This window comes from Pagrus pagrus (genome assembly GCF_965226575.1).
Source record: "Pagrus pagrus genome assembly, chromosome: 21".
Classification (NCBI taxonomy): domain Eukaryota; kingdom Metazoa; phylum Chordata; class Actinopteri; order Spariformes; family Sparidae; genus Pagrus; species Pagrus pagrus.
In genome coordinates this window covers 10,487,401-10,514,115 of record NC_140208.1, presented here as the reverse complement: position 1 = coordinate 10,514,115, position 26,715 = coordinate 10,487,401, and the positions used below count along the sequence as shown (strand labels likewise).

General features: G+C 40.7%; 2 protein-coding genes across 4 annotated transcripts in view; both read left to right on the top strand.

The window, feature by feature from the left end:
* Window positions 1-19,158, top strand: part of LOC311250548 (vinculin) — a 28,184-nt gene extending 9,026 nt beyond the window's left edge. Inside the window, exons 2-21 of one of the 2 annotated variants that reach the window (XM_084342319.1) lie at window positions 3,439-3,509; window positions 6,057-6,207; window positions 7,739-7,847; window positions 8,722-8,844; window positions 9,000-9,160; window positions 11,556-11,646; window positions 11,771-11,918; window positions 12,502-12,655; window positions 12,750-12,925; window positions 13,448-13,638; window positions 14,255-14,454; window positions 15,193-15,321; window positions 15,461-15,610; window positions 15,767-15,875; window positions 15,957-16,259; window positions 16,351-16,475; window positions 16,563-16,748; window positions 16,837-17,040; window positions 17,287-17,391; window positions 17,488-19,158. In XM_084342319.1, coding sequence (XP_084198445.1) covers window positions 3,439-3,509; window positions 6,057-6,207; window positions 7,739-7,847; window positions 8,722-8,844; window positions 9,000-9,160; window positions 11,556-11,646; window positions 11,771-11,918; window positions 12,502-12,655; window positions 12,750-12,925; window positions 13,448-13,638; window positions 14,255-14,454; window positions 15,193-15,321; window positions 15,461-15,610; window positions 15,767-15,875; window positions 15,957-16,259; window positions 16,351-16,475; window positions 16,563-16,748; window positions 16,837-17,040; window positions 17,287-17,391; window positions 17,488-17,634 — 3,033 coding nt within the window. In that variant the 3' untranslated portion in view covers window positions 17,635-19,158. Of the gene's footprint in view, window positions 1-3,438; window positions 3,510-6,056; window positions 6,208-7,738; window positions 7,848-8,721; window positions 8,845-8,999; window positions 9,161-11,552; window positions 11,647-11,770; window positions 11,919-12,501; window positions 12,656-12,749; window positions 12,926-13,447; window positions 13,639-14,254; window positions 14,455-15,192; window positions 15,322-15,460; window positions 15,611-15,766; window positions 15,876-15,956; window positions 16,260-16,350; window positions 16,476-16,562; window positions 16,749-16,836; window positions 17,041-17,286; window positions 17,392-17,487 lie in introns of both variants that reach the window. The other variant, XM_084342318.1, reaches the window with a different exon arrangement.
* A 1,663-nt stretch (window positions 19,159-20,821) lies between these two features.
* The window catches only part of LOC311250783 (adenosine kinase-like), a 113,220-nt gene continuing 107,326 nt past the window's right edge, over window positions 20,822-26,715 (top strand). The window contains exons 1-3 of one of the 2 annotated variants that reach the window (XM_084342827.1): window positions 20,822-21,083; window positions 24,636-24,710; window positions 24,797-24,850. In XM_084342827.1, coding sequence (XP_084198953.1) covers window positions 21,031-21,083; window positions 24,636-24,710; window positions 24,797-24,850 — 182 coding nt within the window. In that variant the 5' untranslated portion in view covers window positions 20,822-21,030. Of the gene's footprint in view, window positions 21,084-23,628; window positions 23,770-24,635; window positions 24,711-24,796; window positions 24,851-26,715 lie in introns of those variants that run through there. The other variant, XM_084342828.1, reaches the window with a different exon arrangement.

Here is a 26,715-nt window from a genome sequence, read left to right as displayed (position 1 = left end):
GAATGGTATTATTTCATGTAGGGCTGCATATTTATTGAAATATGATCAAAATCTAAATAACCAAGGCTTCTATTTATAAATAACAGTGAAATGTGTGACAATACAACATTTAGATGGACTGTAGTTCTGCAGAGATGTCCTGGCCTACAAATCTTTAAGAAAACATGTTTTTTTTGTACAGACCCTAACAAATGTCACATAATCGAGATTTTAATAGTTTTTCAGTGAAAATAAGTCATATCGCAGCTAGAGTAGATAATTATCAATTAACCTGAAAAGTGCATTTATTCATATATCAAGTTATTCATCTATAACAGTAAAAAATATGTAAAAAATAATAAAACATATTGTGCCCAACCGACAGTCAAAAAACCCAGAGGTATTCCACTCTAGACAGACAACCAGATCCTCATATGTTACAGGCTATAACCAGCTAATATCGAGCATGACTTGGCTATTAAAATAAAATTATTTTGAGCTTAGTTTACTGCAGAAAGTGTTTATGCTGCCGTGTAAATTGATGTGTCACCACATATCTTACCAATATAATGTAGCTTCTGCTTTACATGTCCTTAACGATATCTGCACCAATAAGCTACATCAAAAAGCTTCCTGATTAGCTTCTATATTAGAAGTCACAGGGCAGGAGAGTGGTATTACAATCTTAGAGGAGGTTACTGTGTTCTGCAGTGTTTGCAAGGTTGTAAGGTCTTTGTGTTACTTCCTCCCCCCTCAGTCCTGTTTACTACCCTGTCAGTGCCCTATACCCCTGGTCTGCATCCCTGCTGCCCTTTAGCTGAACAGGACAGAACAGCTTTAGTTGTTGCTGTTGGCTTTTGTTCAGAGCCACTCATTGGCTGACTGTCAGGGTGGTATATGTACACTGCCACTTTGCTCTGAGATGGGCAGCCTCCGCTAAGCTCCCATTTTAGTTTGGCGCAACCTTTGGCCCTAATTTATAACCCCTCAGTTACTCAAGAGTCCCTCTGGTCCGTTGAAAAGAGAGTGAGGAGATGTATGTCTGCTCTGCTCCATTACAGCCTCCACGTCAACCACCTGGAATGGCTCAGCTACTGCCTGCAGTCGGACACGTTGACAAGCTCTCTTGGAGTGCTCACCACAGCATCAAGAATACATCCCAGATGTGCAAATAAATAGCAGAATTTACCTTTTTTAAATATGATTTCCAGTAGAGCTGCATGATTATGTTTAGATTAACCATCTAATTGTTAAGTCTATAAAATATCGTTAAACACTGCCCTAACAATTCCCAGAGCCCGAGGTAACGCCTTTTAAATTTTGTTTCAGTCCTCATTTCCACCTTGTATTGTTTATGATCTGTTACCTAAAATGGATATCAATTAAGCCTTGGCTAGCTTATAGCCTGTCACTTTGCAAGATTATGCAGCAAAGTTCAGCACAGTGTGACATGTTGAAAATATTATATATTGCTAAATAATGTGTGTGACAGTGAGGTAATCCTTTATGTCATTTCACATTTGTTATAATAATAATGTAAAATATATATAAAAAAAGGTTTAATATCTCCCTAAAGGGCAGGGATGCAGCTCATTTAACCCAGTCAGCATGATATGTGTCCCGGTATGAACGCCTGTGATCTCTCACCCATGGCAGCTCAACGTGGGTGAGTTGTGTCTCCCTACAGAGCTGAGGTCATAATGGGGGAGGTGAGTCATTTTGGCATTTGAGGGAGAGGAGGCGTTCAGCTGCTTTGCACATTATAACTGTGCTGAGGCCTGGCGTCCCCCCAGCAGCTGCCTCGTTGAAATAATGGTCCGCTGGACAAGTAACAGGACATCATTCTGAAAAACTGCATGATTAAAGACAAAAATCCCGTAGGGGGAAAGTTGTGAGTTTTTACTCAGGCATATGACATGCTATTGATGTAAAAAATGTGAGCTCAAGTTGCATTAAACCTAGGGAATTGGATATTATTGAGGCAGCACAACTGTGGCAGTCCTCTGAAACTTCGTGCCAGAGCTGAAAGTGTTGACTGATACAAAATCCTCATGACTGATGAAGTAGTCATCAGGGCTCCGGCTGAGGTGAGGGGGTTTCCTGTCTCCACGGGAGACTTTTTGACCACCCTTGGTGCCGCCTCTATCACTTTTGAAATATGATACAGTTGCTAATTGACTTGTCATTTATAAAGAAAACGATATGTAGCATATTCTGATTAAAAAGCGAAGTTGATGCAAGTTTTGGGTTGGGTTATAACCCAGTAGTTTACAGGGTCCTTGTCAGAATTGTAGCCACACTCATAATTCATGACAAGGACTCCAACATGAAAACATATAATGGATGAGATGGTGGCAAAGAACTTCAACAAATCAATGTGTTTCTTTACATCCCAGAGTGCATTATCATGATTATACTGTGGCCACTTATCAAAAGAAAAAGACGATGTGAAGAAAAGCTTATGATTGAATTAGAATCAGTATCTAGTAGATCAAGTGTGAAGAATTTGCGCTATTTCTTTAGTTACTGCGGTTTAATCTTGTGCACTGATTAAGAACGCAAAGTTAGACTGTAGCTGACACTGCAAAACCAACCAGAAACAAGTATTTCCTGTAGCAATATTTAGCAGTAATTCTTAAAGTTTTTCATCAGTGCTGTCAGCAGACAATGTTCTAGCGATGGACTTGGACTTAGTCTTGGATTAATGTAAAAGCCTCATTCAAGGAAATATGTCAACAATCAAACTTTTGTTTGATTAACAGTGTAATTGACTGAAAAAACCACGTCATGCTGCATGTTTTGGTTGCACATTAATCCATGATATGTAGCAGTGATCACAATGTCCTGCAATCAAATCAAGACAACAAAAGGCATCAAAGAATAATCATATTTATCTAAAACCATTTACAGTAACTACTACTAAGGGATGCTGTATGGTGGCTCAGTTTTAAGTGTTCGATCCAAACTCTTAGTTTCCTGGTTTTCACCATGTTCACCTGAATTATCTGCCACAGTTTCCTCCTCCACGACTGTTGTATAAAAGTTGTATAAAAACTGTTGTATAAAAGTGATTGTTCAGCATCTGTGATGACACTGTAATGGACCATTCACTTGCTCAGGGTGTCTTTGACCTTTGCCCGGTGCATGCTGGGACAGGCTCCAGCCCCTTTTGACTCTAAAAGAGATGAAACAAAAAGAATGAATGACAAGTGGGTGACGTACGTTTGAAACTTACTGGATATTTTAAGTTGAGCACCTGCTACTTTGACTCAAGATGATGAAAATGAAAGAACAATCATTTATCCTAGGCTTTTTAATTAGGAAAACTTGGGTCATAGATTTCATGTTATGTTAAACAATTGCTTGGAAGTGACTGTTGTGTGTCAGTGATTGTACATAACCTCTTTATTTCCATCATATTTTATTGACTTTTGTTCATAAAGACTGTTTGTTTTCCAGGTTGGGAAGGACACTGTACAAACCACAGAGGACCAGATCATGAAAAGGGACATGCCACCAGCTTTTATCAAGTAAGCACCGAAGGATCTCTTTGCAGAACCTTTACAAACCTCTCAAATGTATTTAGATGAAATACTTCTCTCTCTGCAGTATCTGAAACCCACTAGCCTCTCTTTGGCTCTCCTTCTCTCTTTATCTGTTGCAGTAATGGCTGGTTCTGCCCAAGCAAAGGTCAGACATGGCATGTTAAGTGCCTCAGAATCTTGCCCTGGTGTAACATAAATACTTTTTTTGCACACAGAGTTCCTTTACCCTTCAGGAGAAGGGCCACAAACTCATATATATATGTATATAAGCCGCTGACTGCTGCTGCTGCTTTTTGTTTATCTTAAAACATAAAACACACAAAAAATCGTCCTTTTGATGTGGATAAAGAACCATGTACATATATATTTTATCAATGTTTTTGTTTTTGTGACTCACTCCACATCAGATAAATCATTAACCCGTGCCCAGCTGCTGTTCGTTTTTTATCACAATTTGTCACTGATCCTTATTACAAGGCACTACAGTCGAGGGAGGGGGAGGTGGGACCCGGGAGCCCCCCAAGGTCAGGGATGAAATGCATTGGCAGGCGCAGGTCATCAGGCTCAACACATTTGGCGCCTCGAAGTCACATCGTCACCCTGTCGTCATCCATCAGCACATGTGCTGGAATGCGTCGTCTCCACTAAATATAGTGTCTGGCGGGGTCCGGTTAATGCATGGCTGTTTTTCGCTGGTGCACGCTGAAGGACACTGCTGGCTGGCTCTGCAAAGACACACACGCACACACACACACACACACACACACACACACACACACACACACACACACACACACACACACACACACACACACACACACTCTCATGTCAGCCTTGATGTCATGTACATACATTAGCCTTTATCCTGCAGGAGACCCTCAGAAGAATGGAAAATTACCTCCTCTTGTTTGGCCCCTTTGCATTGCCTAAAAATGTGGAAAACGGCACTAATGATTCCTTGTTACCGCGGCAACATTTGGACAGTATACTGTGGGAACTAGAACTTGTGTCGGTCTTTGGCTTGTTGCCTGTTTCTATGTGCAGTATGGCTGTTATGACACCATGCAGGTGGCATGCACAATGCTGAATCAAAGGAGCGAGCCTGCGGGTTTGTGCTGCTCACTGCAGTTCGCTGAGTGCATCACACCCAGAAAGCAACTATCAATCATTTACATTTCTGTGGAAACAGGGGTTAAATTGGGCCAGAGCCAGAGAGCCTGTGAGAACAAGTTACTTTTATACTCATACTGCAGATGCACAATAAGTCCAAGTTAAGTCAGTTTCATTTATACAGACAAAATGACAAATCAGAAATGTACCTTCATAGGGCTTTACAATCTGGACAACACATGACACCCTCTCTCCTTCGTACCTCAACCATTAGAAGAGTTAAAAGGTTTCATTTTTTGCACCCCACAACTTCCTTCACCCATATCCCACTTGCTCAAGAATTCCCTGAAAAATGAAATGGCAAGTCCTTTCATTTTAATTTATTCGGCTTTTTGGCAAAGAATCTTCACTTAGGTATGTCTCAGTAGATTTCCTCTGGAGCTTTCGGCTCACAAAAGGAGGCTGAAAGCCAACTACTGTTTTCAAGGTCAAGCATAAACCTCCAAGTTCAATTCCTTAGGCTGCTTCTCTCCTCCGGTTAGTGACAATACCACAACACATACAGTTTACTCAGAAAAATAAATCCTTAAATCCCATAAAAATCATCAGAAAGTGTACTTAAAAAAACAAAAAAGTTGATTTTTTTCAATATATTTTCACCATCACATTGATTTATAGTACAACAGCTGCCTTTTGAAGGAGACATTTCCTCAAAAGGACCAATATTGTTCTTATTCTGTAAAGTATGTCTGCATAAAATACCTACTAAAAACAGTACTGTAGCCTGTTTTAAACAGTATTGGTTTACACACAGGCTGCTAATCCCACAAAAACATTTGTAGCACAGGAAGGAAACTACTGATAAACGTACGAGGATGAGTAAGACTACAGTAAGCTGTTCACGTGATGTTTGAACTCCTTGTTTTCAGTTCCCACTTCTTATGTTACATCAATTTTGTTTTTCTTTAGAGCATCACTCGCAATAAATTTAAGTAATTTCAATCCCTAAACTCATATATAAATACATATGAAATGAAGATTTGTACTGTTAGGCTTTGATTTAAGGTGTAAAGAACCCAGTTTCTAATTCCCAGTTTAACCCCTGCACTGTATGGAAGATGATATAAAAAAATATTTCATCTGGGATTTAGACTCCATCCTTTCATATAAGTATTTGCTTCGAAGGTGATGAAAGAATGTAAGAAGAGGAAAAAGAAACAGTCTTGCTCAGGCAGCAGCTACTGTTATGTTATGGCTAGCTGTATTCGAAGCTCCCATCTGTTTCTGCTGTAGGCAATTTGCTCTCTCCATGTGTAATGTCCATCTGGCTTGTTAAGAGCTTCCTATCATCAGCATGACTTGTTCTGATGATTTCCTTTTTTGTAACCGGTCTTCAAATCAAGCATCTTCTGCTTTCCACAGAGTGGAGAATGCGTGCACTAAGCTGGTGCAGGCTGCCTCCATGCTGAAAGCCGATCCATACTCTGTTCCTGCTCGGGATTACCTCATCGATGGCTCCAGGGGCATCCTCTCCGGGACCTCTGACCTTCTCCTGACCTTTGATGAAGCTGAGGTACTTTATTTTGTTTGAATCATCAGTTTACTTGCAGAAGTTTGTTTTAGATACAGTATCTTTAGTTTTAGAGGTTATTGTCTGTATAATAATTTTCTACATTTTGCAGGATTTAATCATGGTTTATTGAGACGCATTACGGCGGAGGAATTAATTTCGCTGCCTCTTGTGCTCTACAGTTCTCCTTGTGCATCTGCTTGGATTTCTTTCTCTTTTTTGTATCTGTACTAACCCTGATGTTTACAGATGATGTAACAGATGACTGGAAATGCGTCAATATGACATCACATCCTCTGTACTTGGCTGGATATAAACATAAATGAAAGCAGGGAGCAGACCTGGTGATAAGCTGATTGACTGCAGTGCAACTAGATACTAAGCCAGGAATTATGGCCCCTGCACGGAAGTGAACTGTGCCAACAAGGAGCCAAATATGTCCTGAACCAGGCTGCCAGAGTACACTAGAGTAGAGCTTGAGCATGCAAAATAAATTGCAATGCACCAAATTACAGTAATACATATTTAGCATAGAAATATTTGTATATTTGAACTTATTTCAACTTTAATTCAAGTTAAATTAAATGCTGATTTTTCTATATACATAAATACATTTACAGTAAATATTGCTGCCCAACAAAAGAAAAAAAAAAGAGGAAAAGACAACTGTCATACCATGCAGTTGATGTATGGTATCATATCATGAAAACAATATAATGTAAATATATTGCAGAACCCTATTTACACTGACATGTTGTCAACAGATTTATATTCAGCTCAAAAAATAGTGTCATCTGCCTCAAAACCCCAATATTGGTAAGGCTCTGAAAGGTAATGTGTATCATAGCAAGTTGTGGGTCGAGACTGAAATACTTGAACAACACCTCTAGTCAACAGAAGGCGAGAAATGGACAAAACATAGATAAAATACCTTGTAATTGAGTTAAAGGTTGCACCATTGATTTTCATTGAGCAGAAGCTGTGCTGAAAGGGCTTTCTAATGAACACTTGAGCATGGCAGAGGCTTGCTGCCGCAGGTCTGGTTTGCCCTTGGGTGCTGTAATGCCTATAAAGAAGACAGAAAGGTAGATAAATATACCACACATGTCTGTGGGACTCTTACACAATCTCTTCCTAAATCTTGACCCAGGCAGCAGTATCATCTATCAGGCCCATCGTTATGTTCCTCCCTGGGACAGAGAGTAGAATAAAAAAAAAGAAAAAAAGTTGCAGATCAGCTCTCTGGGAGCAGACATCAGGCTGTCTGCAGCAGTCAGCAGGAGTCATCAGTCAGCGGTGCCATCATGTTTTCCAATGCAGCTCAGGCATGGCTCTGTATAGCAGTTCACATAAAGCTGGAGTGAAGCAGGACAAAGAGGCTGGAATGTCAGTAGGCAGCATTATCAGAGTGTAATTAGAGAGAATGTGAATGGGAAGAGGGGGGCTGTGTTTGCATAATCACTTTTCTCTGGGAACGCTGCATCATTGTTTTCTACTTAGCTTTTGTTGTTGTTTTATCTCGTCATTATTACAGGTCCGCAAAATAATCCGTGTGTGCAAAGGCATCCTGGAATACCTGACAGTGGCGGAGGTGGTGGAGTCTATGGAGGACTTGATCACGTACACAAAGAACCTGGGACCAGGTCAGTCTGCTGATGCAGTTGCAGCAAGATTACGTTGTTAAATTCTTGACTTGACAGTATCTCGGAGATCTGCTGTCAGTGTTGACACATTTAAGGGTGCTTTTGCTGGAGTGAGCATTTTGTTTTTGCTATGTTGGCTTTCACTTGTGTTTTGTTTGTTGTTTTGAAAGTACAGCTCAAAATCTCTGCTTAAACCGGCAAAAGACAAGTTGTCTTCGTTTAATGTATCATTATGACGTAAATGTTGTTTGCACAATGACCCCATCAGTGTTTACATTGGTTCCCTATAAACTATTCACTGTGCAATTTTGTCTGCCACGGGGCACAAAATCTCCCAGGAAAATTATTTATGTATCAATTACTCCTTCATTCTCTAATTTCAAGGGTTTTTATGTTTTCAGATTAGTGAAGGATTACATGCCCCTCCACATGATGATTAAAATCTCTGAAGCTCTTTTGGGAATGTTTTGAATTACCGTCACGCTAAAACAAGTCTGTTTTTCAGTTCCTGAACGTAGAGCGCAACTGCACCCGAGCAATCCTACTTGATGATCTTTTCTCATGCTGAATCTATCATCCTAATGTGAAGATGAGCAATTATCCAGCCCTTTTATTGATTATGAAAGACTATTTAGATCCTCATTTAGACTGGTGTGGAGATGTGAAGCAATGCTTAAAGCAAAACAGCTAGCAATATAAGCAATAATGGAAGGTAGCTCAACATGGAAATACGTGATAATAAACCTGCTGAAACATCATGATTAACAACATTTCCCCCTGAACTAAAACTTTTTATAATTCCACTCAAAGTTTTTTTTATCTAAGCAATCATGCTCAGTTCCTTTCCACCTCTGTTTTATTTCCCTGTATCCAGGAATGACAAAGATGGCAAAGATGATAGATGAGCGACAGCAGGAGCTGACACACCAGGAGCACCGTGTGATGTTGGTCAACTCCATGAACACAGTCAAAGAGCTGCTGCCCATCCTCATCTCAGGTAATCACACACTTCTTCATGAAGAGCCTCTTTATTGTTTTGTACAATGCTTGTGTCCGTTTCATCATAACATTTTCCACACAATTGTGTTTTATGTCAGTGTTTTTGAGTTGCAATGTCGTGATGTTTACTGTGAGTTGTCTTCTGTCTTTCAGGAATCAAAATCTTTGTGACAACCAAGACGTCTGGCAGCCACGGTGTGGAGGAGGCCTTGAAGAACCGTAACTTCACTTTCGAGAAGATGAGTGCTGAGATCAACGAGATCATCAGAGTGCTGCAGCTTACATCCTGGGACGAGGATGCGTGGGCCAACAAGGTACGTGCAATAAATTATACACGCCGAAGTCACATGCACACACTGTTCTTATGTATATGCTCGAGGAACAAGAGACTGTTCTCAGCACTCTTGGAGTGTTTACGCATCCTTTTATGGATCACAGCTGGAAGCCGTGTCTGTATGAGCAAAGATTGAATTTGGTCGCTCCTCACTGCGTTCTCACTCATTCCCAGAATGCCTTTGGCAAGAGGCCGCAGACCATAGTCATTATGCTGTGATGTTATTCTCATTTGGTGTTTTTTTTTTTTTTTATAACTTTCTTAACAAGGCATTTTGTCTCATCAGGATGACTTTATTTCAAGGTGTGAAAAATGCTTTTGCTATATTTTCAGCTTACATACAGTTAGTGTTTAAAGTAGGAGTGCTTTAACTTCCTCTGTGACTTTATGTAGCTGGTTCATCTTTTGGCTTCTTTTATGTCATTTCTCCTCTGCGCTGCACGTTCTGCTTCTTTCCTGTCCTGACACTATTTCCTGTGCCACTTACTTTCTTTTGGTGACACTTTTTCTTGTCGGTATGTCCAGTTCAACATTTGTATTTATGTCGTTCTTCCTTTCTTTTTACCGTTTCTTTCTCCCTTCACCCCCTGTAGAAGGTAAGCCTCACCACTCTCGCCCCTTGGTTGTGCAGCAGCATGTCTGACAGATGTGTGTGCTGTCTGCTTTGTGGTGCCATTGTGTGCTTATCAGTAGTGAGGCAGTTTAGAGGATCAACTGTCAACTATTATTAGAGTATATTAGCAGTTTAAATATTTTTTGTACTGCTAATGGAATGGTGTTTATTGAACAAGTGTTAAACAGGTTGAATTTCTGAAGTGTTGACGATTTTTTCCCTCTTTTATGGATTTGTTTTGCTTCATGATGTGACATTGTATCAGCATCTATGTGTCCTCCTCCTATGTCATTTTAACCTCACCATTTGCATGTCCTTAACCCGTCTTGATTATTGATTGACCTGACTCATGCAGTATTGATTCAGGTGTCATTAATGAGATTTCTCTCAGCATTCACCTGATAACTTGAACAGCCATAGGAGGAGAGCACATAGAAAACCTGATCTGGATTTTGTTGTATGAATGGCTCATTTTTACTCCGTGAACACTAAACATGCATTTCACTTCCCATAATCCCCATTACTAATGCCATGAGCTACACCTAGTTTAATTTCTAAGTAATACCATTGTGTGTTTGATTATAGGCTCTGATGAATGTGTGTTTGTATTTGATACGAGTGCAAGGATCCTGTCAGTCTTTCATGTTACTTCACTCGCTTGTTCACTCACACACACAGGTGGTTACTGACAGAACAGCAGCTGCACATGTTTGAACAGTACACTAATACACCCACACAGCTCTGGTGACATCACTTCACAGTTCACACCTTTGTACTTCCTGTTTTTTTTTTTTTTTTAAATCCCTTCCCTTGTGCACTCCCTGTTACTTACACAAACATGCCTGTTGATTTCTTTCATTTTGACAATAGGTTTATTGTGAGGGCTCAGACATATTTTGTGATGAATATCTTTGAAACAAGCAGCAGAATTCAGAACTCTTGCAAAACTCTGTGGTGGAGATTTAGACAGCATTATGAAGAATAGTTACTTGGGTTTTCTGAATGTTTATTCTCATGTCTTAAAAGAATAAGCTCATTTCACCGCTCATTCATCGGCTCTGGTCTCCTGCTTTGCTACATGTCCGACAAGACTCTGCTTTGTTCTGCAGACTCTGACAATGAGAGGACTCATTGTCGAGTCAGCCGCTGTTGGACAGACTGTTTGTATTTCCATCCGCTCTGATTGAGATACAATGGAGTGTCGTTTGGCTTTTATAACATGACACGCTCGTTATTGATTATGTGAAAGGATGATGGAAACAGCATGTGATACATGGTTTGTGCCTGACCGATGTTAGTGATGCTGCACATGAACTTTTCTGTATGTGTCTTGAATAAATAAACCATGTGACTTGCCCGCTCCAAGCTCAGTTTCAATGAGTCATCATGACCTTATTTTTAAATATGAATATATTTATTCGACAACATACTTTAAAGAGACAGTTATTCTTTTAAAAAAAATCCATCTAGATTGTTTTGTTACGAGTTACCGAGTTTTGGAGATATCAGCCCTAGAGATTTCTGCCTTCTCTTGAATATAATAGAAATAGAAGACCTTGGCATGTTGTGCTCATTGTGAATGGGGTGAACTGTCCCTTTACCCTCGTTCACACAGTGTACACTATTTACAGGAAATAATCAGGTTATGATTTGTAGAGAAACATTTATACATGGAATGACTGATCGAGTCCGTCCTTAGTTTGCTTTGGTTGCATTGATTCCCTTCTAAGTTATTCATACATTTTGTCTTGTGATCCCAAAGGACACAGAGGCGATGAAGCGGGCTCTGGGGCTTATCGACTCAAAAATGGCCCAGGCTAAGAACTGGCTGAGGGATCCGAATGCTCAACCAGGTAATAAACTTCTACATCCTCCTCCTTTAACTGTTCGTCCTGTTGCTATCATCTTCTCAGGCCAACAATCCCGTTGTATCTGGTGACATAATCGATGCGCTGACCTTGTGTTGTGTGTTTTCAGGGGACGCAGGCGAGCAGGCCATCCGCCAGATCCTTGATGAAGCTGGGAAAGTGGGTGAACTGTGTGCTGGGAAGGAGCGCAGAGATATTCTGGGCACAGCCAAGACGCTGGGCCAGATGACTGACCAGGTGTCTGAGATGAGGGCCAGGTAACCATAAAACACGTTGTGTGTTTCTGTGGCCCAGTTAGGGCAAGATAACCTCCTCATGTCTCACACAGCACATGCCTCTTTTATTAGATGATCTTGTGTTCTGTTACGGTGCGCTTCCTTGATTCCATAACTAATTTTTCATTGGTTATATGTACAGTATTAATAAATGTTTCTGTGTTTCTGGCGTTTCATTTTCTGTCCTTAAAGTGTAGGCAGCATAAAGCAGTGAGCATATTTGAGGGGATTATAGTGTGTAAGACTGGAAGTGATATTCTTCTGACATGAAATCTGATCACCAGAGACCCCTGAGTCACGCTAGATTAAAAGCAGCTGTCTGGTATTAATCCATAATCTACTTTAACCCCTGGTTGATATACTTGTCTGAAAACTGAGAGATGCCTCTGAGCCTCGTCTGGAAATTGTGGCATTAAGTTAGGAAGTGCTATTTTAAAACAGGAAGACCATAAGGCTTAAAGTTTTGAGTCAACAAACAAAGAAGTGTGCATGTGTGGCCTTTTTTGAAGGCACAGCGATGCTGCAGTTTATGGTATCCATGTGTTTTCCCTTCTGTCCACCCCAGAGGTCAGGGCGCGTCTCCAGCTGCCATGCAGAAGGCACAGCAGGTTTCCGGGGGGCTCGACGTGCTAACCGGCAAGGTGGAAAATGCTGCTCGGAAACTGGAGGCCATGACTAACTCCAAGCAGGCCATCGCCAAAAGAATCGATGCTGCACAGGTGAGTCATTAACCACAGATGCCTTCCAAAAACATGGATTCAGCTCGCTACATGCAGGTATTTGATGTTTTTTTGTGCGGTTCTACCACGGCAGAACTGGCTGGCAGACCCTAACGGCAGCCCAGAGGGAGAGGAGAACATCAAGGCCCTGCTCACCGAGGCCAGAAAGATTGCAGACATGTGTGAGGACCCCAAGGAAAGAGAGGACATCATGCGCTCTCTTGGAGAGATCGCTGCCATGACTGCCAAGCTGTCAGATCTCAGAAGACAGTGAGTTATTGACTGCTGGTTATGATGCATCATTTATTTATGCTGAGCTTCCTTTCTCTCTGTCCCAACTGATCTAAATCAAATTGCATCTTTTTACCAGTGTTGCTGAGTGTTTGTTTTTACATATGCAGGAAAATGTGAGAAATCAGTGTTGAGTAATGTTTATCAACTTGGGCTTGAAAGCAGTGAGGTTTCTGTTTAATCTTTTCTAATTTCCCTACAAAAATTCTCTTCCTAAATTTAAAACATGCATGCAGATTTGGTGCTACAATTCGACTCTGGCTGTTCTCATCCCTCTTCGTACAAGTTGACTGCAGTATAGATTTTGCACTTCAACAGGAATAGTACAAAACCCCTAATTTTACTACATTTTTAGGTGAACTACTCCTGATTTGGACTAAACTTGGCAGTGTGGAAGTGCTGTTAGTCAAACTATTTGCTCGCTAAGTGTAGCTGGCCATTTACAGGTCTTCATGACAAACCACAACCACAGACATTTTTGCTGTTTTAACTTCCTTATAGGGGTAAAGGTGACACTCCTGAAGCCAGAGCTTTGGCTAAACAGATTGCAACAGCCCTGCAAAATTTGCAGTCCAAGACCAACAAAGCTGTGGCAAACAGCAGGCCTGCAAAGGCAGCTGTGCACTTGGAAGGAAAGATTGAGCAGGCGCAACGCTGGATCGACAATCCCACCGTAGATGACAGCGGTGTGGGTGAGTCTGACTCCCATCCTCCCCAACTTCCTCCTCTGTCTATCTTCCTCTCACACTCCTTCACATTCTTTCCACTGCTCCTGTGGTTAAATTGCAGACCAGACACTTTGTGCACATTGCTTTCTACTGTACAGGCCATTCCACAACGCTCTCCCAACACTGTAATTAGTGTTTTGGCTCGTCTCCTCTCAAACCTGGACATCGTTTTACATGTTTACACTAGAGCTACAGGCTGATTGGTTAACATAGTATAACGGAGGCCATGCTTACAAAGAAAGAACATGAAATAATGCAGAAGATTCAATACTTGTCCTTCTCCTCTAGTGTTGATACAAGCACTCAGTTAAATGCCAAAACTACTTAGCATTTAATGAGCAGCTGTTTGCAGGAGGTTTGATTCTGGCATTACCAAGCTCATTTTATGTGAAGAAATGCTGAAATAATTAACAATGTCCTGATTTCACACAAATACCAGGAGCAGTTGATGGCTTGTCACTTCAGTACACACGTTTATTAAAGCTGATGCTCTAGAAGACTATTAATAATAATTAATTGGCAGAATGTTGTTGTTGTTTTTTGTGGATCTTTATTTTTCTGTCTGCGTGTGTGTGTTTAGGTCAGGCAGCCATCCGCGGACTGGTGGCAGAGGGCCGCAGGCTGGCCAACGCTCTGCCGGGCCCCTACAGGCAGGAGATGCTGGGTAAGTGCGAGCAGGTGGAGCAGCTCATGGCCCAGCTGGCTGACCTGGCCGCCCGTGGCGAAGGGGACTCCCCGCAGGCACGTGCTGTGGCTCAGCAGCTCCAGGAGGCTTTGAAAGTAAGACTCTTCACATTCTCATTCAGATCTGTAGCTTCTCTGTGATAGATCAGGATTCAGCCACTGACACGGAGGAACAGCCCCCTCTGCTGGTTAACAGTGGTGGAAGAAATACAAGTAGTGCGACAGCAATGGGAAAATATTCTACCAAAGGGCCTGCTGTCAAAATTTAGAATTAGTTAACAAGTATTAGTAGTACAAGTGTCAAAAGTAAAAGCACAGTACTCATCATGAAGAAAGTACCCTATCAGCATTGAATTATTAAGACACAGTCAACACATACAAGGTACAGTAACAAGTGTAAAAATGGAAAAGGAGAAGTAATGGAAATGTCAGGTCTACAATTTTGTGATTTCATGCTTTCAGTTGATTTTAAAGTTTCAAAGCTGCAGGCTGAGAAACTTCCCTCAAACTCTAAAAATTAGGTCATTCTGAAAAAGATTTTCATGGTTCCCGAATAGTCTGCATTATGTAGAAGCCACATTTTGAGTTATGTTATCCAAACTGCAACTAAGCTCTAAATCAGCAAGATGGTTAGGTAATACAGGCATTAAATGAAATCTAATGGACTCTAAGTATAGTAGGATTTATCACGCAGGACTCATTTTACATTGCTGTATTGATCAGAATAATTCTTCCACCACTGTTAGTTGCAGCCCTAATTGTATATTAATACTGTATGTATTTTATCAAAGTAAAGCACTGACTGGCTGTAAAATCTGTTTGTCCTCCTCACAGGACCTGAAAGGAAAAATGCAAGAGGCGATGACTCAGGAGGTGTCTGACATCTTCAGTGACACCACCACTCCCATCAAGTTACTGGCAGTGGCTGCCACCGCCCCTCTGGACGCCCCCAACAGAGATGAGGTCAGTGGTACAGTCACCCTGCCTCCTCACTGTGACCTCACTGCACTGAGCCTCCTTTAGTGGTGTTATATTTACAGGCAGGGTGTTGTTTTATTTCTAACAAGTCTTTTGGATAATTGTTTTATTTGATCATGTGTAGGTCTTTGACGAAAGGGCTGCCAACTTTGAGAACCACGCCAATAAGCTTGGCACCACAGCAGAGAAGGCTGCTGCTGTCGGCACTGCCAACAAGAGCACAGTGGAGGGAATCCAGGCCGCCGTCAAGTCAACGAGAGACTTAACACCACAAGTATGTCACGGTTTAGTGTTTATATCTGTTTCCGTTTGTGTCTGCCCTCCACTCCGCATCACGAGTCACAGAGCTTAAGTGTTTCTCACTTCTCGAGCCAAATCTGTAGCAGTTTTCAGTGGGCTGACAATTAATAGCTCGGATTGTTTTTTATAGGTGGTATCTGCTGCTCGTATTCTGCTGAGAAACCCTGGCAACCAAGCTGCGTATGAACATTTTGAAACCATGAAGAACCAGTGGATTGACAATGTGGAGAAAATGACTGGTGAGATGTCATAAAGATGCTTTTAATTATCTGATGCAAACTATTTCATACCTCCTGTATTAACATGTTCTGGATGTTTAGGTTTGGTGGACGAGGCCATCGATACCAAATCTCTGCTGGATGCATCAGAGGAGGCGATCAAGAAGGACCTGGACAAGTGCCGTGTGGCCATGGCCAACCACCAGCCTCAGATGCTGGTCGCCGGCGCCACCAGTATCGCCCGCAGAGCCAACCGTATCCTCCTGGTGGCGAAGCGAGAGGTGGAGAACTCTGAAGATCCTAAATTCAGAGAGATGGTGAAGGCCGCTTCTGACGAACTGAGCCAGACAATTTCTCCCATGGTGATGGACGCTAAGGCAGTTGCTGGCAACATCCAGGATCCAAGTAAGTTGATGTTGAAAAAGGGTTTTAAGATCGTTTTATGCATGTTTGTAATCATCTGATCGGTGGTGAATATGTTTTTTGTGATCACCAGGTCTTCAGAAAGGCTTTCTGGACTCAGGTTATAAGATTCTTGGTGCGGTGGCGAAGGTCAGGGAGGCATTCCAGCCCCAGGAGCCAGACTTCCCACCACCTCCTCCTGAACTGGATCAACTTAATGTGAGTCCTCTAATGAGCACAACTTTGAATTTGGTTCAGTATCCAAAACGACCGCCACACCATAATTACATTAACTTGTCCTTGTAGCTTAACGATGAGGCAGCACCACCCAAACCTCCTCTTCCTGAGGGTGAGGTTCCTCCCCCCAGGCCTCCACCCCCAGAGGAGAAAGACGAGGAGTTCCCTGAGGCGAAGGCTGGTGATATAGTCAACGAGCCCATGATGGTGGCTGCCAGGCAGCTCCACGATGAAGCCCGCAAATGGTCCAGCAAAGTAAGCACACACTGTAAACAAAGTATTGGACTTTTACTTTGAGAATCCCACTCTTTCATATTGATTATATTCCTGTTGTACCTCTTAGGGAAATGACATCATTGGTGCTGCCAAACGAATGGCCTTGCTCATGGCTGAGATGTCTCGTCTGGTGCGTGGAGGAAGCGGAAACAAGCGTGCCCTCATCCAGTGCGCCAAGGACATCGCCAAGGCTTCTGATGAGGTCACACGGCTGGCCAAGGAGGTGGCCAAGCAGTGTACTGACAAGCGTATCCGGACCAACCTGCTCCAGGTCAGTTCAGCCTTCATCAGAAGGTTTTTTAGTATTATCCTGAGGAAAGACTATGTTGTGTTGTGTTATATGATGATAAAGGCACCATTGCAGTAAAGTGAGTAAAGTTACCAGACAGTTTTACTTGTTCTATATCCACATTACTGATGATTAGTAATACAAAATCTCAGTCTGTTAATATTTTAAAATACCTATAGTCACCAGACAAATGTTTTGACCTCTTCTGTCTTTCCGACCTCATTTCAGGTGTGCGAGCGCATTCCCACCATCAGCACTCAGCTCAAAATCCTGTCCACAGTCAAGGCCACCATGTTGGGTCGTACCAACATCAGTGAAGAGGAGTCAGAACAGGTGAGCAATCACCAATTATGTTCCTAAAATAGCCTTAGAAAAATTATTATTCCAGTCTATCTCATCATTATAAATCTTGTATTATTCCTTCAACAGGCTACGGAGATGTTGGTCCACAATGCCCAGAACCTGATGCAGTCTGTGAAGGAGACAGTCAGGGAGGCCGAGGCAGCATCCATTAAGATCCGAACAGATGCGGGCTTCACCCTCCACTGGGTCAGAAAGACCCCCTGGTACCAGTAAGAGGAGGGCCACTGTTCCTCTGCTTCATGCTGGTTCTATCCAGCCGTCCAGGAGGACATTGAATGGACAGATATTTAGTTCATCAGAGCTATGAAATCAGTGCCCTTCACCCTAATGTGGGCAGAGTTTCTGTATTAGTCCCATGTCCTGTCTGTAACAGTTGCTGTTCTGGTAGAATGTAATGTTATGGGTTAGATTATTACTGGGAATTTTTTTCTAAAGTGTGTAAAAAATTTGTTTTAAAGCTTATATTTTGACAAATCCCAGGAATATATATACGGTATGTTTTGATTAGAGGTTTCATATAATGCAAGGTTGTTTTTGGCCTCTTCTAGACACAAACCTTAAGTTAAAATTTGAATAACTAGATTTTTGCAAGACATTTTTGTATCTTTGTACTGATAATTTTATTCTCACTATCAGTCATTCGCCTTTTTGCTAGGATAAGCACATGAACTTGAGAAGTTGTTACAAGTACAGTATAGGCCTACGCTCAGCACATGCAAAATATAATCATTGGTATTATGCCTGTTTACACTATTCTGTATTATCACAAGTGAAAGAGAAACACTGTTTATTATTTTACATACTGTAATGCAATTGTAGCAATCTTTATTTTCTTACAAGTTCTGCCAAAGATATTCTGCCATGAACTTTTGAAATATAGTTGTCTCACTCTGGTTTGCAGTACATTTTTTAGTTAGTTTTAAGACAAGCTAATTAAAAAAAGTAACTTAAATTTCTACCAGCAGCAGCTTAAGATGAAAACCTCTTTATAAGCTTGCATTCGACTCTTTCTAGATATGTCTAATGTTTCACATGTTGCGTTGAGATTACATGTAAGAAACAGGCTTGCGCTACAGTGTGAGGCCGAAGAGCCAAAAACGATTAATCTGATTTTCACAGCGAGCCAACAAAGCATCGTCTTCTTTAGAGCGGCTCGTCTTCACTGCTGTTTTTTTTCTTAACTCTGCACACAGTTGTACGTCTCATGTTGTCTTGTTGTGCACAATCATTTTTTTTTGTGATATATGAATTGCACACTTCTCCTAGGTAGTCAAGGGAATGACCAGAGTTTGGAGATGAAGCAAAGTGTCATCTGCAGCTGGTGAAATCATCATTGTCTCAACACTAAACATAACTTGGCCACTGTTTGTGGCAACTGTAGTTGATATTTTGAAACGTCTGAAAGACTGAATGTGTCTTTTTAAGTATCTAATACCAACTGATGTGCCTTTTGCGAAAGAAACTTTATTTGCAATTGATACGGTTTTCATTTCTAGATGTTTTGTATCATTTGTACAAGGTGAGATTGTGTTGATTTGTTCAAAACACTTTGATTCTTCTTTAAAAGTAACATCCGCTTCATGACTTTTAACTTCCAGACAGATTATGCTCTATGCAAACCTTGAGAAAGTTTGTTGAAAAACATGATAATTATGCAACTGGGTTGGGTTTAAACAGGCCTTAACGACATTTTGCTGAGGCATTGTTCACAATTTTGTAATAAAGCATTTTATAACACTTTTGGGTGTGTTTTCTCTATAATTTCTGTCATATTTGCTGACAAATGCCTTAACTGTAGTGTCAGGAAGTCGAAGCTCTTGTTTGATGCTATTATATATTTTTTAATTTCTTCCTGTAAGTCAGCAGTTATGTGAATTTCAAGGCCCGTTTGGTTCGAGTAAAAATATCTACATGCAAAAATCTGTGTGAAGTATTTTTATATAAACAGACGTTCGCATTTATTTTACTATGTATGTAATATTAATACTGAATAGTTAAGAAAATACTGTAGCTGACCTCTTGCTGATCTGCTCCACTTGGATCAGCTTGCAGGTATACGCACTTTTGAACTGCCCATTAGATTCGGGTTCTTTCTCTGGATACAAACACATTAATTGACCCTCCTTCAACAGTCAAAATATTCTTCCTGAATTTCCATTAAGCATGGCTGCAGGGGAACCTGGGGCAAAAAATAAACTGTTGTGGTCTCTACTGGCCCCTTGTTGTTTGCGCTCATTTTTACTGTCACGCAGGCATACCCGTAAAGTACAGTTCACACAGCAGACTACACATGGCAGTTTAATTATATTTTGCCTGGAGCCACACAAAACAACCAATTCTCCTCTACTAGAGTTTTACTTGCCCCTAGGTTTGTGTCAGTGTATGAGAACTGAATGAATTAAACATTAAGTCACACAGTGTCAACAAACTAAATGTGTTAAAACTACATTTTAGGGTCCTTCATTTTTAGTTTTTGCTTTATTTAGGCACATTACCAGACAAATTACCGCCAACAAATTTGCACACAAGCTACCTGAGGCTTTTATTTGGGTGCCTGTTTTGTCCAATCAAGGGATTCAGCCTTGGCATAAACATCATGAAATTCATTGCCAGTGAGCAAAATTGCAGGATTTTTGAAAGGAGTTTGGTGCAGTCACTTTGGAGCGAGGCCGTGCCTGAACTGACGAGCATCGTTAAAGGAATGAATTTTCATCTTTGATGCATAATATGAAATAACTGTTCATTTTGATTCTGAATGCCTTTTTTTTTTAAAGGGTCAGTTCAGCCAAATTACCAAGAAACATTTCTTCACTTCTTGTTGTGTAGTGTATGCCAATAGTTTTTGGTTTCATTTGCACAAAAATTTGGAGATATCGTTCCCTGAAGTTGTTAATCTTTCATGTACTTTTGGGATGCACTTTTGTTTTTTTCTTCCTGGATCGTTGAGGGAATAAATTCAGCCAAGAAAAAGAGCAAGAAAAGAAGAGAAATCATTGGCTGGGATTGAAATGGAAACATTACAGCGTATCTCACATTTTCACATTACACCAGTACATTTCTCATGGGTTGATTTGTAACTAGATCTGAACATGCGTAACACTATTTGCTGATGTCAAACTAATTTGCACTCAATTGAACTTATAGAGGCTGACAACCAGGTGACATGCAATGAAGGTGGGGCCCTCTGGGACCTTCAGGGTCATCCTACAATGTTAAATCCTGTGGTAACACACAGTATCTTGAATCCAGCAGCCCAGATATATTCCTGAATAAATATGAATATATCTGAGTGTGGAGTTGAACTTCATCTGGGTGAAACAGGTGAAAAGCAAAGCACCGCGATAACACGTGATAACTATATCTTTCTCCTTTTAATGTGAGTCAAATGCACTTTGGCACGGCACGGGATGAAAGTAACCAGCACACACCGATCCTCTCACGGACAAAGCCATTAGTTTTCTCTCCAGGTTTCACGCTGGTGACCAATTTATTCACCATCATATGTTGGGGAAGGAACCCGCAGCCTCTCACCACTCTCCCCCTGGCAGTGAGCAGCGGCTTCAGGCTCCGCAGCGTCAACACAACCGTTGATTAAAAAAAAAAAAAAAAATGTCCGACGAAGAACCACCAAACATGTCAACAGGGAGGAAAAGAGCGTTAAGGTAATAAGCCGACTGTATTTTCATGTGACATGATGCGTGAAGCTCCCTGGAGTTAGCCGCTGTAGCTAGCTGTTAATTCATGCTAACGTGTCTGGTGCTGGTGGCGAGCTGTCAGCGGGAGGTGCGGGGTGATAAAGCGCTCAGCAGGTCGGACCTTTGAACGTTACATCGACCGGAGTGCTCAGGTGAAGCCGCTGTTAGCATTTAGACAAGGATTGTTCGGTCATAACGATGCTAACACGGCTAGCAGCAGAGGGTGGGTACACCACTTGACAGGGGAGACAAGAATTCTCGCTACATCTACACAACACTGTGGTTAACCGTTTAAAGAAATAAATGCACATTAGCTTGTGCGGCGGTTGGAAATGTTTTTTATTTAAAAAAAAAAAAAAAAAAGCAAAATGGATGAAAGGATTTTTGACAGACGCGAGACAAACTTTGACGTGAGCTAAGAAGTTAAAACATCACGGATGCGGTCAGTGAAGGCGTCTTATCATGAAGTGTGAGGATTTTGCATTTTTTTCCCTCAGTATTTTTTAAATAAAAAAAAAAATGCAGTTATCACGAAGACAAAGCCGTTTTAATTAACATCTAACAAACGTGTAATAGGTCGATGTCAAGCATAATACAGAGCACGACATACGAATCAAACGAATAACGTAACGTCAGCCAAAGATCTAAAGAATGGTTGTTAAAAATGTCCTCTGTCCTTTTAGTAAAACAGCGTTTCAATAAATATGGCTGTTTAATGACTCATATCATCAGTAATTGATAACATATTACCATAATATAACCTACTACAGTGCTGGCAGGCAGCTACTGCCTTGTTGACATTGTGCATAATGTTATGTGAATGGTGCTGCGTTCACTTGACTTCAGGAAAACTTTTGTCATATTGTCCATAGTCACGATTCACTTTGATGAGTAAAGTCAGTAAAAATGGATGAGGACGTTGTTTTTTACAGGCTTGAATTGCTCTTGGTGAAGGTAATTTTAACACTCGGTACGTTCAGCAGGATTTCTAGTGTACTTTAAACACAGCACAGTCATTTCAAACTGACTCTGACAGTGAGACAGCAGGTGATTCAGTGCTTCTGAAGTACTGTGGTTAATGTGGGAGCAGGTCAGGTTAGGCCGAAGAGTACAAGTGAGTTTAAAGTTGAATTTTGAGTGCATCTTTTGGCTGTGCAAAAGCCACTGAAGGACAAAGCAAAAACGCCATTTTCATAGAGGAAATTATGACATATGACACAGCATCCTCTCACACAATGTCCTGCTCACAGCAATATCTGATTAGTAACACGTCACGATTACAAGCCTATAAACACTGAATAATCTGAATCTGCTAAGCAACTACTAACTAAATGTATTAAATAAATGTGGAGGAGTGGAACTATAAAGTAGCAGAAAATGGAAATACTCAAGTAAAGTGAATCGTACTTAACTTTATTCCATCACTGGTTGTTTATTTTTACTGCAACTAAATATTGAGTCAGCTGGCTAAACTGTCCAATGTTAAGTAAAAGTAAACTTATAAATAACGAGGGTAAACTTAATGTTTCATTTGAAAAAGGAGCGTAAACTGAGTTTATCTGTGTTTGGCCACAACTACGGCCCTGCAAATAAGCACAAATGTAAATCCTTAAATTTTTGATAGCAAAATTTCATATTGTTGCATCAGTTTCAGGGTCCTTGTATTGTGACTGCTAGCTCGTCGTCTTTGCTTATGATCATAGTACCACCTGTACCATAGCACTAGTCCAGCACACAGGAACAGACTGGAGCCTCTGTTCATAAGATGTCAGGTCTCTGACAGAGTGTTGACATAATTCATAGGACGCCAGTGGAAATAGGCTGTATGTGGGAGAAATGTGGTAAGAAATGTCGAGGATGGCACAGTATGGTCCACTACCAATTTATATTCATTGTGGCCCTTCACAAGATAGCAGCGATGCTGGTGAGCAAGTGATATCATACTAGTAACAACTTGAAACAAAAAAAATAATTATATAATCATCAATGAAATCACTCCAAGTCAAAAGTAAATAAATCTTATTAATGATAAAGAATAACAGGGATGGTAAGCGTACCCTTACATGTTTCCTTTAAGCCCTAATTTGAGTTAAAAAAACAAAACTTAGTATATCCCTGAAGGGGGATTTAATAATACTTGCTATACTTGTACTATCAATACCATTTAGATTTAATTTAATGCACATTTTAGTCAAAACGTTTTTTTCCTGATGCTGTTAAAGACTGTGATCAGTTCAAAAAACATACAAAATGCTGATTTCTCTTTACATAGCTCACATAGCTCAACGATTGGATTACATACAGGTTAACATATATTCTATATGGTTAAAAAACTATAGATTAGTCCTTTAAAAGTCATGAATTTTTGCTCAATCACTGCACTTCCTGTTAACCACATGGTCCACCTGTTTTCCCATTGGCTTCAAACGCAACACAGAAAGCCTGACAATAATTGGAACATGTGTAGCCAATCATATGCCTGGAGTATACTTAAGCCCGCCCACTTCCTCCAACAGCCAGTCAGTGTCAGCCAAAGTGCAGCCACAGTTCCTGTAGTCAAAAAGCACATTGCTTTGACAGAGAGGAGGAAGCTGCTAACCATTTAATCATCAAGTAAAGCTGCTGAGTTTTCTGACACAATGCCAACTGCCAGGTAAGGTCCAAATGATAATATCCTCCAGGGTTTCCACAGGAACAATTCTGCTGTTGTGATTGTTTTCTCAAAAATGTGCTCACAGTACTGCCTGTCTTTCAATGGGTTGATTGAAAACACTGCAAGGAGCATATGAGTTCATGCTTTAAAGAGTCTGTTCTAACATCAATTGTATTACAAATCATTTTTAAAAAACCTTCTCTCTGTGATCTTAAATGGACATTAAACATGTTAGTGTTGTTTTTTATGAAAACATGGGTCACCTGTTGTGTCACTCCTGTTGTCAAGAGTAGACTTTGGCCACTATGATATCTTATTGCTGAAAAAAATTGAGAGGAAAGGGTCATGAGGGAAATTGCTAGATTTTAACCTTCCAAAATGCAGCTGTTCTTGCATTGATACATTAACTTTAGTCAAAACATGCATTCCTGAAAACTCAATCCAAAAACTTTTGATTGACACGTCTTTACATGAGAACATTGCTTTGTGTGTTGTCTCCATGCTGAAGTGCCTGCATTTCATTTGACTAATCTCCATCAACATATGGAAAAATAAACTCAATCATTGCCAGGTTAACATTTCTCCATGCTTCCCAAAGTCATAAAAAAATCATTGTGGGTCTGGTATGAACTCAAAAGTTTGCTATTGCACAGTGTTTCTGTAGCATGTGTTGTACACATGTTGACTGGAGAGAGAGAGGGTCAGGCAACAGAGGCATCAGTAAAACATGAATTTCATTGATTTAATGTAATACAATTGGAAACAGATGATTTTCTGTATCACAGCAGATTTTATGTGCTCTCTGTTCCTACAGAGGCTGGCGAGTGGGAGTCTGCATAATACAATATGTTTTTGTCTCTCCACAGTGAAAACACACTCTTCGGGATGGGAAATCCCTTGCTCGACATTTCAGCTGTTGTGGACAAAGATTTCCTTGACAAGTAAGTCTAAACAGCGCCTTTGTGGTCCCTGAATCCTATTTCTGTGTCTTAAAACATGCTGACATCTGTTTTATGCTTCCTGTAAGGTTTGGACTGAAGCCTAATGACCAGATCCTCGCTGAAGACAAACATAAAGCCTTGTGAGTTAAAACTTCACACATGTGCTTCAGTGGTGCAGCGCAAAGGGTTAAAATGACGTAGAACCATATAAGGGATACACCGGTCATTCATACCCGATACTACAGTACCATCTTGACACTTAAGCTGTGCTCAAAATAGCCAAGTTATAAATCACCCCTCTGGAACTGTGAGCCTCAGAGCTGGTCATGCCCACATTTTTCCCAAACTGAATTTTTGCCAAACGAAACCAAGATGCCTCTGAATTTCCAAATGTTTTGGACTAAGTAGTAGATCTGCATTGATATTTTAACTGCATGTCCTTAGATCGACACAAAATGAATGAATTGATTCAAAAAAAGGGTTTTCTTGAACACGCCCGCTGACTCTCCAGACTCTCCCTCGTTCACACTGCAAGCAAATTGCAACGGTAATATTATAGCCTTCCTCGAAAAACGTGGTTGGGTTTGCCTGAACATGGCGCTGCACTCATTTGATTTTGACCCGAAGGTAAACATACACAGTAAACAACAAAAAGATGAACTAAAATTAAAACAGGTTACTGACTGATCTTACACTGCCCTCTTTCCTCTGCTTGATAAAGTGCAGATGGTGTCTTTTCAGGGAATTTGCCTGTGTTAATTTTAGTGCAGAGATAAAAGGTCCACCATCTGCACGTATGATGATAGTTAGAGGGATAGTTTTAAATAATTTTCACACATTTATGAGTAAAACACTTCAACATTTGTTTTGTCCTTGCCTCTTTAGAGATGAGAGTGGGAATGTCGATTGTGTGATCTCTAATAATTACCATGGTAGCAAGAGTTGTTAACCTTACTGGTGGGTAATCATTAATTTAATTTGGCACATTGTAGACGATACTGGAATTTCTAACTTCGATACACTACCCTGAAAAATATACAAAAAATATTTGGATTTTTTTCATAAAAGATAATTATAACAAGACTGGTGTTTTGTGTGTTAAGCACAAGGGCATTTAAGATACATTACTTCTGGCCGTAGTCAGAGGTGTAGGAGGGGACAGGCCTGTGTGTGTGTGTGTGTGTGTGTGTGTGTGTGTGTGTGTGTGTGTGTGTGTGTGTGTGTGTGTGTGTGTGTGTGTGTGTGTGTGTGTGTGTGTGTGGACTTGCTGCCCGAAATAAAAGGGAGAATGAAAGCACAGCTGGTAATAATATCGATACTTTGGGAAATGAGTATTGAATATTCAGTTTTATTATTTTTGATAACACCAATCCAGACTAGACTGAAACTTTTTTTTCTTTAGGAATCAGAATCATAAACATATTTCAGTATTTTGATGCATGTAATAAATGTAGTGAAATCTAAGAAACAAAAAAGGACTGCAAGCGTGTTGTAGTCCATGACAAATAAAAATGTAATTCTCAAACATGCCATACATCACAATTAAAGAATGAGATTTTCCTTGAAATGTTGAAAGATCCTGCTGAGTAACAGAAAAGACAAACGCTGGGCCATAAATCCTCCTTTGTGGATCGATCAGGCAGTAAAGTTGTTGTTTTGGTTAATATTTCTATTTTCAAGTTTCGTCTTCCTTTTTGAAACAATCATTTCACGTTTCATTCGGTCATAAATGGACGTGTCGGTTCTGTGGTGACTCATGGCTGCACTGATGGGATCCCGGAGCTTCTCTTGTTCATTTTGCGCTTGATAGAACTCACCAGACATTGTATGTAATATTCAGACGTTGCCTGTAGCCAGACTGCTCGCCTCCACTTGGCCCTGCTCTTATAAGAGTCCAAAAAATGACTTTTTTGGCCTTTATTTAACCTGGGTCACTGAGCACAAATGCTCTTCTTCAGGGATTTATTGCTCCACACTCGGGCACATTCACACCTTGAAGCTGCCC